General features: G+C 38.1%; 1 protein-coding gene and 1 pseudogene across 1 annotated transcript; both read right to left on the reverse strand.

Annotated features, from left to right (window-relative positions):
* LOC100525235 (olfactory receptor 11H6-like) lies at positions 1,699–3,325 on the reverse strand. The gene has a single exon (XM_003128791.5). The coding sequence runs from the start codon at positions 2,641–2,643 to the stop codon at positions 1,699–1,701; it is 945 nt and encodes a 314-aa protein (XP_003128839.5). The 5' UTR covers positions 2,644–3,325.
* Positions 10,084–11,221, reverse strand: LOC100525057 (annotated as a pseudogene).

Below are 13,879 nucleotides of genomic sequence, written 5' to 3' on the forward strand. Positions count from 1 at the left end.
GAAGTTCTTATTGTCTGTCTCCCTCACTAGAATGTAAGTTTCACAAAAGCAAGGACTTGATGTTCTATATTGATATAAACCCAATGAACTTCAAAGAGGTAAATAAATGTTTATTTTAATGAATGAATGAAATGCACCAACCCTGGATGCCAACTGGCCAACTTATTTATGATCAAATAGTTGAGCCAAATAACCTGGACCTGCCATAAAATTCCTTTGCATCAGTTTTCATCTCAGTATCTTAGAATCAGTGGCTTTTGCTCTCTGTCTGCTTTTGGGCTGTGTGCTCCATCCAAACCTTCTTTCACTTGAAACTAACCCAAAAATATATTGCCACTATATGTTAATTTTCTTTTAAAATGTAAATCTGTTTACAAGTATCCTCATTATCTTGCACAGATAGGAAAAGGTAAGAAGAATGTAATCTATTTCTTATTTTATAAATGGAGGATTAGAAACTAGAAGCAGAAGAAACTTCTACTGCTACTGTCATGGATATTTGAGTCACCTATACTACTCACTATAACTCCTTTCACTTTTCCCAGCTAATATAAGATTTTTTATTTCTCTGTCTATAGCACATTTTTATTTTAAAATAGTGGCTCTGTAAGATCAGTCTGTGGACTGGTGCTGCTCTAGGTGCACCAGAATCATCTGGGTAGCATTAAAATGGGAATTTATGGGGTCAACTTCAAGGATTCTGAATTAGACGATTTGGAGAAAGACTTAGGAATCTGTTCTTTTAAAGAGATTCCCCAAGAGGATGGATTGGGGGTTTGAGAATGGCAAAGGCACTTCTGTATGTGGAATGGGTGATCAATGGGGATCTGCTGTATAGCACAGGGAAATTCCTCAGTGTTCTGTGACAACCTATATGGGAATGGATATGTGTATATGTGTGGCTGTAGAGCAGAAATTAACACAACATTGTAAATCAACTATACTTCAACAAAATTAAATTAAAAAAAATAAAGAGCATGCCAAATAATCATGAAGTAGTGCTTTGTGGCATTATTAGTCTTTTGGATGTTGGTTAAATAAAAATGTGGCTCAATTATGACTTCATTGGCACTAATTGCTTTTAATTTGAGCTACAAAGGTGTGAATGTCCTTTTCTTCTACTGGGAGTAGAACAGAGATCATTAGGCCAGAGAAGCCAAGTGTAAGAGTGGATGCACAAAATAGAGGAAAGTGATCACAGATAAAAGGCAAGTAGTTATTGGAGGTCAGAATAGGAGAAGAGTTTAAAGTTCAGATCCAGGTCATTTAATTCAAATGACTGTCTGTCAAGTCCTATTTTGAAGGTATGGTCTGGTTTATTTGGTTGTGCTATTGTCTGTACTTGACTAGCAGAAGTGGATGGATTTAAGATTGTTTCTAGGTGACCGTAAGTAAAGTCCCTCCTTTTTTTTTTTTTTTTTTTTTGGCTGCACTTGTGGCATATGGAAGTTCCCAGGCTAGGGAACTGCAGCTTCTGGCCTATGTCACAGCCACAGCGATGCAGGGTCTGAGCAGCTTGCAGCAATGCCAGATCCTTAACCCACTGAGCAAGGCCAGGATTGGAACCTGCATCCTCATGGATACTAATTGAGTTTGCAACCTGCTGAGTCACAGTGGGACTCCACAATATCCTCCTTCTCAAGTGAGAATAGAAATAAGGAAAAATAAGTGTTATGATCTTAGTCTACTCATGAGCTCTCATTTGCTTTGGCTAATTTTTGTGCACATCTGGATTTTTCTCAAGGCAGCCTTCATGTCCTTGTTCCGGAGACTGTAGATCAGAGGGTTTACAAGTGGCGTCACTGATGAGTACAACAAGGTGACAATCTTCTGTATCCCAGCTGGATTTCCAGAGGTTGGGCTGATGTACATCACCATGATAGTTCCATAGAACAGAGACACTACAGCCAGGTGGGAACCACAGGTGGAGAAGGCCTTACGTCTGCCAGCTGCTGAAGGGACACGCAACACTGCTCTGAGAACCAGGGTGTAAGACCCAAGGATGAAGAAGAAAGTGATGAAGATAATAAGAGAGCTCAATATGGAACAGGAGAGCTCAATTCCAGGGGCAGGGATGCAAGAGAGGGCCAGTAAAGGACCAGGGTCACAGACAAAGTGGTCAATGGTATTGGGGCCACAAAAGGGAAGTTGTGTGATAAGATATATAGGGACTGGATAGCAGAGGAAGGCTGTTACCCAGCAGAGGACCACCAAGTTCATGCAGAGATGGCTGCTCATGATGGTAGGATAGTGGAGAGGTCGGCAGATGGCCAGGTACCGATCAAAAGCCAGGAGGGGCAGTAAGAAGGTCTCAGTGATGCCCATGGAAAAGAAGAAGTAAAACTGGAGGAAGCAGGCAGTGAAAGAGATGGTTTTGGTCTCAGAGAGAAAGTTCCTTAACATATTGGGAACGGTGGTGTTGACGTAACAGATCTCTAGGAATGAGAAGTTGGCCAACAGCGTGTACATGGGGGTGTGGAGTCTGTGATCCAGCTTCACTGCACAGACAATGGCCCCGTTCCCCATCAGTGTCAGGATGTAGGACACAAAGAACAGCACAAAGAGGAGGACCTGAACCTCTCTAGAGCAGGGAAAACTCAGGAGTATGAATTCAGTCACTTTGTTGACTCCTGACGCATTCATGGCTTCCTAAGGGGTGGAGAGGAAGAAATGACAGTGACAAATTTGACTTTATTCTCTAATGTTTAGAAATATTTCCTTTAAGAGATCCATCAGTGCCTCAGACTCTATTACTCTATTAAATAGATAATGTAACTATACTGCTCAAGACTGTAAAACTTTGAGAGTGCTTGATATGTTCAGACTTTGAATTTTATACTTTCTTATTCTTCTTTAAATATTTTCTCAGATCCAGCAAAAAATAGAATCTTATGCAATAAACAGCTTGGAGAAGGTTATTGACAGAACTTACAAATTATTTATAAATAGGTATGAACATTTTTATTTGGAGCTATAGGATAGGATATATAGAGCCTTAATATTGGACACAGAATTTCAGTTCTCTGGATCTTTGTAATTAGAGACACAAATGCTAAGCATCATAAGAGGAGGAAAAAGGTAAAAACACAGTGAAGTCTTGTGCATTTCACTTTTATTCTGAATTAGTGCTGGAATTATAAGTGTCAGCCTTTTAAGGTGTTCTGATAACCCAGACAAGAAATGTCAAATGTGCCATCCTTTCTTCAGTGTTCATCATGGTTTGTTAACTCAAGAAAACTTTGAAAGTCTAGATATCTACATAATGGTCCTTTTACCATTAGTTTAATACTTCTGTACAACCTTGATCTCGGTTGAAACTAGAAAAACGTAGAGAAAGTGAGCAATGGATCTGATATATTACAGACGTTTGAGATCTTTGCCTGATGTGTGAAGATTTCTAGAAAGGCTGCTATTCTAGTTTATGGATAGATGCGGAGATCATAAATATTGGGTACTCATAAGCAGAGACCTCTGGGAACAGAGGACAGTGGTGGGAGCCATAACTGTCCCTCTGGACAAGGATTCCTCTTATTTCTCCTCTTTTGTCACATTCCCCATCCTCTTAAAGATGTGGGAGGTTAAAGTTGTTTTGGTAAGTGTATTAAGAATCTTTGTGAAATCTTCCTTCTCTGAGTAAGACTTAGTTCTGAACTTTATGTGACTTCTAATGCTAGAGAAACAAAAACAAATCCATTGAAATCACTTAAGATTCTGTTGTCAGTCATTTGGTCTTAATGTATTGTTTTTGAATCTCCTCTGTTAGTGAGGGACAGTTATCATTTGTGCCAAAATGCCCAAAGTGATAGGCCTGAGTGATACTTATTCAGGAAAATATAAGTGCAGAATACAGACCCAGAAGTATTAAAAAACAGTATTCTAGCAAAGAATATTTACTAATGTAGTAGTTATAAAATGTATTACTTTCCAGATAACATAATATCGTAGCTTTAAGGATAATCTTGATGATTGCAAATAGTGACACAAAGGATGAGAGAAATTCAGAATTTTTCATATCATACTTCACTGCAAGTCTCCTCTTTAATCTGTGAAGAGATCATATATGGCACAGCAAATCTGTGAGTGATTCCTTGTAGCAGGAGTTGATAGTTACCCAGAAGCCAAAGTAACCAAGAGGAAAGAGTGAAAATAGCAAGGAATATCTGGTGCTATTGTGCATGAGGATTCCAATGGTTTTGTAAACCACGTGGGAGTGAACTCACCAATCTGGAGTGCTCCGTCATTGCACTGCTCTCCCTCCTTGCAGAGGCAGCAGGTGATCATCGGCTCTTGGTGGAGCCAAACACAGGTTAAAAAAAACCTGTTTCTTTTTTTTCTACCCTGCTTCTCTTAGCTGCTTTGTTGTTCATTTCCAGATGTCACTTTGCTAACATGTTTGTTCCTCCAAAGACCTGGTTCTCACTAGGTGCAACCCCTGGTTAATAAGGACAGAATTTATATACATTAAGGCTCTTACCTCATTCTCATCTGTTTCACTTCCCTGATTCCCAGCCCTCTTAGTTTTTTTTTTTAATTTTAAAACTTATTTTTATTTATTTATTATTTCCTACTATACAGCATGGTGACCCAGTTATACATACAAGTATGCATTTTTTTTCTCACATTACCATGCTCCATCATAAGTGGCTAGACATAGTTCCCAGTGCTATATGGCAGGATCTCATTGCTAATCCATTCCAAAGGCAATACTCTGCATACACAATGGAATACTACTCAGCCATAAAAAAGAACAAAATAATGCCATTTGCAGCAACATGGATGGAACTAGAGACTCTCATACTGAGTGAAGTAAGTCAGAAAAAGAGAGGCAAATACCTCTTAGTTTTAAAGATGGATCTCCCTACAGTAATTCATGCAACTTGAGATACCATTATTTTTATAGTCACACAAAAGAAGGTGGAGGTACAAAACACAATTAAGAGCTATCCTATACTTGTACCTCTTCTGAACTCATCTCCTTGTAGAAATCATGGGTCTGACTTGTAATCTTCTGTTTTTGCTGCAGCAAAAGGCAGGCAAGATTGGGAGCATAGCATGCTTGGCAACTGTCAGCCCAGAGAAGGGGGTAACCTTAGTGGACAAAAATATTGTTTTAGAGAGAAATCATCACATTTGCTGCACAGCAGAGATTTATCTATGTTGCTCTGAAACCTCCTGAGGGACAGTCTCCTATCAATTCCAAAAGTGAGAATCTATGAGAGGAGAGTCTTAATTGTCTCCCAAATGTTCCCTTCCCTCAGGAGCCCACTAATTGGCTCTTGGGACCCACTTTCTCCAGTAGTGAATGATCATCTCATGTTTATTTTGTTCTATAGATAGGTTACTCTCATCATTGTGCAAACAATACACTAGTACCAGCTCAGTTAGAAGTTTTGGTTTATCTTCTTATTCCTTTACATTCACTTTTATTCATTTTTTGAGCCTGTCTGCAAGTTTTGAACTCTTATCTGTCAATATCAGAGTAATGTCATGAGAGTTCTCATTCTTTTTCTGATTGACTCACTCTGGCTTGAAAATGATTATTCCCTTTAGTTTTTTGGTAAAAAACTTTCTCTCTTGATCAGCTCTGTGCTTCTAGCATGGTACTGATAAATAAATATCATTTCATGGTAAGCAGTTCCCAGGAGACTATGGTGCAAGTGGTGGAACGCCAAGCATCTAGAAATTCCTCCTAGCCCTTTAGAGTATTTCAAACTGTTTAGTAGATATCCCTAAAAGCTGACATGATTGTTGAAATTTTCTTGCTTCTTTTAAGTGAGAAATTGCTGAGAGGGTTGTTGACTCAAACTTCTGAACCCCTTTGTGTTTATTACTTGCATGTGCATGCATATGCACATGGGTGTGTATGCATTTGGATCAGATATTTAACTATTTTTTTCTGATATTGGTTTGAACAATCTTAAATGATACTAGCTCTTGTTAACAATTTACTAATGACTACATATTATTCAATGACAAAAAGAGGTTTTTTTGGGTAGGTTATAAATTGAACTTACTCATTTTCTCAGCATCATTTCTGCAAGGCAGAGTGTTTTCATCTTTTAAATAGAAACATCACTTCTTCCACCATAAATTGATATCCTAGGATGCACAGTCATCAAGTTTTCAGAATGATTTATTAATGAAACTGTTTGGTGTGTGAGGGCACAAAGAATTTTCTTGATACTAATTTCTGCCAAAATTATGATTAGGAGCAAATAATTTATTTAACTTTCATAGGATGAAATGTGCTTTTTCTGACAGTTGAGCTGAAGTATTAAATTGCAGAACTTAATAGGAACAAGTTGAGGAACACTTTTGAGATTTAATATAGCTCTATCCACATCTACATCTATAGCTGTCTCTCCAAATATGTAGTAAAGTTCTCCCTCCCATTCAGTCATGATCTGACCACTAAGCTAACCAAGCAGAGACTTCAGTAGCTACACATACCAGGTGATAGAGGCTTCTTAGAATTAGTAAAAATAATGCCATTAAATAAATAAACAGCATCAGCATCAGCAACAAAAACAATAATCACAACAAAACCTGGAGAAGTAGGAGAAATTCGATGTTCATATTTTCCACATTATATTATTTAAAACATCCAGTTTTAAATGAAAAAAGAGAGAGACATGTGAAGAAATTATATGTCCCGTATATACAGGAAAAAACATCAGCTAATAGAAACTGACCTCGGGGGAGTCCAGATATGAGACTTATTAGGCAAAGAATTTAAATAAGCTTTTAGAAACAAGTTCAAAGAATTAAAACATTGTGTCTAAAGAATTAAAGAAAATTATGAGAACGATGTCTTGCCAAATAGAAAACATCTAGAAAGAGATATAACTCACCAAAAAATAATCAGGTAGAAATTCTTGTATTAAAAAAACAGTAACTGAAATAGAAAAATTCAATAGAGGGATTCAATAGCATATTTAAATTACTAGAAGAAAGACTCCTCAAACTTTAAAATGGATTAATTGAGATTATTCAGTCTGAGGAATAGAAGCCAAAGGAATGAAGAAAAATGAACAGAGTTTAAGAAAAATATAGGATGCCATAAAGCATACCAACATATAATGGGAATCCAAGAAGGAGAAAAGATACAAGAAGGTGGAGAAAGAATATTTGAAGAAGTATTGCGTGAATACACCCTAATCTGATAAAAGACATTGATTAACTTATCCTAGAAGTTTAATAAATTCCAGTAGGATAAATCCAAACCTAGACACATCAGGGTCAAACTCTTGAATGAAAAAGACAGAAAAATATTGAAAATAGCAAGAGAAAAGCATCTTGTAGCATGCGAGTGGTCTTAAATAACATTAGCAGCTGACCTCTCATCAGAAACCACTGAAGTCACAAGGGAGTGGGTTGGCACACTCAAATAGTTGAAGAAATAATCCTAAAATTCACATGGATTCACACAAGACCTGAATAGCCAAAGCAATCCTGAGAAAGAAAAATGGAGCTGGAACAATCATGTTCCCAGACTTTAGACTATACTACACAGCTAGAGTATTCAAAACAGCATGATATTGGCATAAAACAGACACCTAGAACAGAATAGAAAGCCTAGAAATAAATGCACACAGCTGTGATCTCTTAATCTATGATGAAGGAGACAAGAATATATAGTGGATAAAAGATAGGCTTTTTAATAGGTGGTGCTAGAAAAACCAGACAACCATAAAATAATGAAATTATAACATTTCTCACACAGTATATAAAACTAAACTAAAAATGGCCTAAAGATATAAATGTAGGAATGGAAACCATAATACTCCTAGAGGAGAACATAGGCAGAACATTCTGACGTAACTTGTAGCAGTATTTCCCTGGATTGGTCTCTTAAGGCAAAAGAAATAAAAGCAAAAATAAACAAGTGGGACTTAATTGAACTTAAAAGCTTTTGTGCAGCAAAGGAAACCATTGACAAATGAAAAGACAGCCTACAGAATGGGAGAAATTATTTGTAAATGATATAACTGACAACGTGTTAATACCTAAAATAAATTAACAGTCATACAGCTCAATTAACTGGTAACATGTGCCTACCAATAGGGAGAGGGGAGGGGGAAGTATAAATTAGGATTTGTATGTGTGCAATTAACAGATACAAAGTATATAAAATAGATCATCATTAATAAGTCAACAAATAATAAATGCTGGAGAGGGTGTGGAGAAAAGGGGTGGGATGTTGGTGGGAATGTAAATTGGTACAACCACTATGGAAAACAGCATGGAGATAGCTGAGAAAACTAAATATAGAACTACCCTATGATCCAGCAATCCCATTCCTGGGCATATATCTGGATAAAACATTCATTCAAGAAGATACACACCCCTATGTTCATTGCAGCACTATTCACAATAGCCAAGACATGGAAACAATCTACATCTCCATTGACAGATGAATGCATTAAGTTGTACATACAGACAATGAAATACTACTCAACCATAAAAAAGTACAAAATAATGCCATTTGCAGCAATATAGATGGAACTAGAGATTCTTATACTAAGTGAAGTAAGTCAGAAAGAGAAAGATATATAACTGGAATCTAACATCCAGCACAAATGAACATCTCCACAGAAAAGAAAATCATGGACTTGGAAAATAGACTTGTGGCTGCCTGATGGGAGAGGGAGGGAATGGGAGGGATTGGGAGCTTGGGGTTATCAGACACAATTTAGAATAGATTTACAAGGAGATCCTGCTGAGTAGTATTGAGAACTATGTCTAGATACTCGTATTGCAACAGAACAAAAGGTGGGGGAAAAATGTATACATCTAAGGATAACTTGATCCCTTTGCTATACAGTGGGAAAAAAATAAAAAAAAGAAAGAGAAAGACAAATACCATATGATATCACTTATATGTTGAATCTAAAATATGGCACAGATGATCCTATCTACAAAACAGTAACAGACTCAGGGACATAGAGAACAGACTTGTGTTTGCCACAGGGAGGGAGGAGGAAGTGGGATGGATGAGGAGATGGGGTTGGTGGATGCAAACTGTAACATATGGAATGGATGGGCAGTAGGGTCCTACTGTATAGCACAGGGAACTGAGTGTGATTGGGTCACTTTGCTGTACAACAGAAGTTGAAGAAACCCTGTAACTCAACTATATGTTAATGAAAAAAATGTGTGAGCTAAAAAAATAGATGAGCAATAAGTATATATTATATAGCACAGGGAATTATACCTATTATTTTTTAATAACCTATAAAGGAATATAATCTGCAAAAACACTGAATCACTATGCTTACACCTGAAAATAACACAATATTGTTAATCAACTATACTTCAGAATTTATAGGGACAGAAGGTAGATTGATGGTTGTCATGGGAAAAATGGGGAGGGGAGTAGGGAGTGACTGCCAGTGGATATGAAATATATTTTTGGGGTGATGAAATATTCTAAAATGTGTCAGTGATGATGGTTGCACACCTGTTTTAATAAACTAAATTACACTGAATTGTCCACTTTAAAAAGGATGAATTTTATGGTACATGAATATATTTTAATCAAGCTGCTATAAAACAAGAAAAAAGGTTAAAAAGTTTTTATTTCTATAACTAGACTGTGGTTTCTCTTAAACCAGGAAATATTGCTAATCTGGGTCATTCCAAAGGCCAGTATTATAATGCCAGATTAGTTTTTCATAGTCTTTCTTTTTTCTGTGCATAATCTCCCCAAAATAAGAATGTGAAATCATTCAAAAGAGACTGGCTTATCCTGCACATCAACTTTTTTGTCAAAGCAATAATTGTTATACTTATGTGTTATTACTATTGAATATTCAATTTGATTGATTTGCACCATTGTGGCTTTTGGAAAGAAAAGGAATGTGTGTATGGTGTCATTCTGTGTTACCACAAAGTTTAAAAATCCCTAAATTTGAATGCAGTGGTTCTCAACCCACTCTATGTATTATGGTATCTGGGGAGCTTTGCAAAATACCTGTGCCTAGGCCCCAGTACCCCCAATTTTGAGTCAATTAGTTGAGAACCACTGCTTAGTTGGAGGTAGATGTCAGTAGAATGTGCTACCTATGGTTGTGATTACTGTGAGCCTTTCAGAGAATGTTGCAGATCAATGATTTTCCAACTTTAATGTACATAATACCAATTTTAGGAAGCTCCTAGAACTTTGTTCAAGGCATCATTTCTTTATTCCGGAGGCTGTAGATCATGGGGTTGAAAAAAGGGGTCAAAACTGAGTAGAACAAAGTTGTGAACTTCTGCATGCCCTCTGCTTGTCCTGACCCTGGGCTCACATATGTCATCATGACAGAACCGTAGAAAAGAAACACAATGGCCAGATGTGAGGAGCAGGTAGAGAAGGCCTTCTTCCAGCCAGCAACTGAGGGCACCTGTATTACGGCCTTCAGCACCAGGGTGTAGGATCCAGTAATGTAGAAAAAGGTGGCAGAAATGAGGAGGGAGCTCATGGTGCCACATATGAGAACAGTCCCTGGGATTGGGACACCTGCTGAAGCCAGGGCCAGCAGAGGTCCCAGGTCACACAGAAAGTCATCAATCACATTTGGCCACAAAATGGTAGCTGAGTAACCAGTATCCCTGGGATCAGAAACCAGAGGAAACCGTACACCCAGCAGCAAAAGGCAACCAGGCTGCTGCAGAACTTAGTAGTCATGATGGTAGGGTAGTGCAGGGGGCGGCAGATTGCCAGGAACCGGTCATAGGCCATGTTGGGAGAACTAAGCATTCTGTTGTGCCCAGTGAGAAGAAGAAGTACAACTGGAGGAGGCATTGAGCAAAGGAGATGGTTTTGGTCTGGGAGAAGAAGTTGGCCAGCATGTTGGGTACATCAGAGTTGACGCAGCAGATCTCCAGGAAGGAGAAGTTGGCCAGCAGAATGTACATCGGGGTATGGAGCTGGTGGTCCCAATGCACTGCACACACGATGGCCATGTTTCCAAGGAGGGTCAGGATGTAAGTTATAAAGAATATGGAAAAGAGGAAGAGCTGTATTTCCCAGCGGCAAGGGAAGCCCAAGAGGATGAACTCACTCACAGTGTGGGAAGAATTTCTGGCCTTAGAGGTCATCATTAGCATCTATCCTGTGAGGATTACAGCAGAAATTACGTATACAAAGGGAATCATGCCTCCTGATTCCTCCCCAGAAGATGAGCACATTTTTCTGAGCATAGAGGAGGGGGCCTAGACCAGTGGTTTCTATTTTTGATTGGGCACCCCAACAATACAGGTGTTGAGTATAGTCTATAAATGACTCTTCACTTTAAAAGTATATACAAACCACTGTCAAGGAACATAATAAATATTGGTAAAGATTCTTAAAAAGTTTCTTAGAATAAAATAAAAACAAAATTCAGATATTTCCTTTCTGCATGTCTCATTGGGTTGCCTGGTGCACCAAGCTTTGGAGAACATTGGTCTAGACAGTACAGATGGGTGTCTGGCTAAACCTAAATTAATTTAGTTATAAAACGCTGCAGATGACAGATTTACTGAACCAAACATTAATCTCAGCTAAGTGGCATAAAGGAGAGAACCTGAGGCTTAAAATCCAGGTATGAAAATAACAGGATGACTTTAAGCAAGTTACAATTTAACTTCACTAAGTGACCACTTATAGATCATTATTAGAATCGATTTTCTATCTGTAGGATGATGTAATACATTAGCTCCAGATTTTGATAATATCAGAATCATAGGACTCATCTCTGAAAGGTGTAGATTTCTGGGCCCCAGTTCAGGTCTGGGATCCACTGACGTGGCAGAGCGAGGCCTTTGGCGGCATTATGGGTCTTGGCTCTGCCACTTCCTGAGGAGTATTTCCTCAAGGAAGGACTTAACCTCTGAGACTAAGAATGGCATCAAATAATATATTCAAAAAGCAGTTTATATATTATAAAATGCAACCAAAATATAAACTATTATAAACTATTAAGGAATATGCTAGATGTTATTACACTCCTTTGTTAATCTTATAAATTAAACTGATTTCAAAATGCAAAATAATATTTTTACCAGTGGAATTTTACCCATGTGACAGGCTAAGTACCTGTGTGTATGTGTGTATATACATGTGTGTATGTGTGTGTATACATGTGTGTGTACGTATAGAGAGTCCTCCCAGACCACATCAGATTCAACTCCCTAAAAAGTTTTAAGACCATTTTTTTTTTTTTTCGCCCATGAGACACACCAGAGCTCTCATTTTCTTTATAGACTGTCTTCCCTGGTAGGGATGTCATTATAATCTTAAATAATAGGATCATTTTCCTGATGGCTACACTGTGGTTTATACTAATATTAAGGCCGAGTAGCTTTGAATCTGCAGAACTTCCTGAGTAATCTGTTCCTACACTGCTCCCCCCGCCCCCTTCACCAGGTTCTCCTATGGGATTTCCTGGGAAATGAGGATCAGGTCAGTACTTAAATGACCACAAGAGAGGAACACTAATGAATACTGTTTCAAAACAGGCAGCCTTATGGAAATCAGGTTTTTTTTTTTTTTTTTTTTTTTTGCATTTTTTTTTTTTTTTTTTTTTTTTTTAAATTTTATTTTCCCACTGTACAGCAAGGGGGTCAGGTTATCCTTACATGTATACATTACAATTACAGTTTTTTCCCCACCATTTCTTCTGTTGCAACATGAGTATCTAGACATAGTTCTCTGGCCATGCCTGCAGTATGTGGAAGTTTCCAGGCCAGGGATGGAACCTGTGCCACTGCAGTGACAATGCTAGATCCTTAATCCACTAGGCTACCGAGAAATCCTGGAAATCAGGTTTTTGATACAATCTTTTTTTCTCTCTTGTATTCTTTGATTTTGTGATGTATTCAGCACTGGAGAAAGCCTGGCTATTCTTTTGAGAAGTTTATCTAAATTTTAGGTCTTGGCCTAGGCCAAAGCTTAACCCATTAGAAGTTTGGAATAAGGGTCTATCTGTCATCTCTGTTCCACCTTTTCTCTCCTCTTTTCCTATTTTAGAAGCTCAGAGCTCAAATGCTCTGTTCACCTTTTCTTAATAACACCAGTTTACTGGAAAAAACCCCCAGTTAACTCATGCATGAACTTAACCTCTAACATCTGTGAATATTTTAGCAGTTTTCATTTTCCATGTTCTGTACACAAGGCAGAAGACAAGATGGCACAAACAGCAGATTTATTGGAGCATCATTTGCTGGGGGAAACTTGTAGACTCAGGATCAGTCACAGGTGGGCTGGTCCCTTTTGTTCACTATAACCATAATGACACACATAAATCTATGATACTACATTCCAGGAGGGCACCCAAACCTTTGAGATTGGAGGGATTTTTAATTGCATGATTAGGGAAGTGCTAATCCCTCTTCAGATGTGATTAGGGCTGGAATATAATATCAAAATGAAGAAAATTTGGCTTAGTACTACTTCCAGGCTCAGAGTTTGTGGCTGGGGGAGAGGGAACATAGACTTTTCTCCTGGTGTGACTGGACACTGGAGCTTAAGCTTTGCATTGGCAGCAGTAAGATATGACAAGTTAGTAGTGAGATTCCTTACTTTAGCCACTTGGCAGAGAAAGGATTGCCTAAGGTCTTGTGCTGCTTCATTTCCATGGAGCTTCATAGGAGGTAACTGCCTCTTTGCAAGGGCACCTTGAAAGGGATTAGTTTTGAACAAGATAACCCTTATGTAGAACATGTATTTTTTTTTGTACTTTCTTTTGTACTTACTCTATAGGGAAGTCTTAACAAGAGTTGTTGCTTCCATTTCACAAATGAGGCGATAAATACTCAAAGAGGTTAAGTGCCTGAGGTCCCAAACCAGTAAATGGCAAGGTCAAAGCAAGAGTCTAGGCTTTTCAGCTCCTGTTTTACTGCCCATCCCAGCTAT

This window comes from Sus scrofa, chromosome 7, assembly GCF_000003025.6.
Source record: "Sus scrofa isolate TJ Tabasco breed Duroc chromosome 7, Sscrofa11.1, whole genome shotgun sequence".
Lineage (NCBI taxonomy): Eukaryota > Metazoa > Chordata > Mammalia > Artiodactyla > Suidae > Sus > Sus scrofa.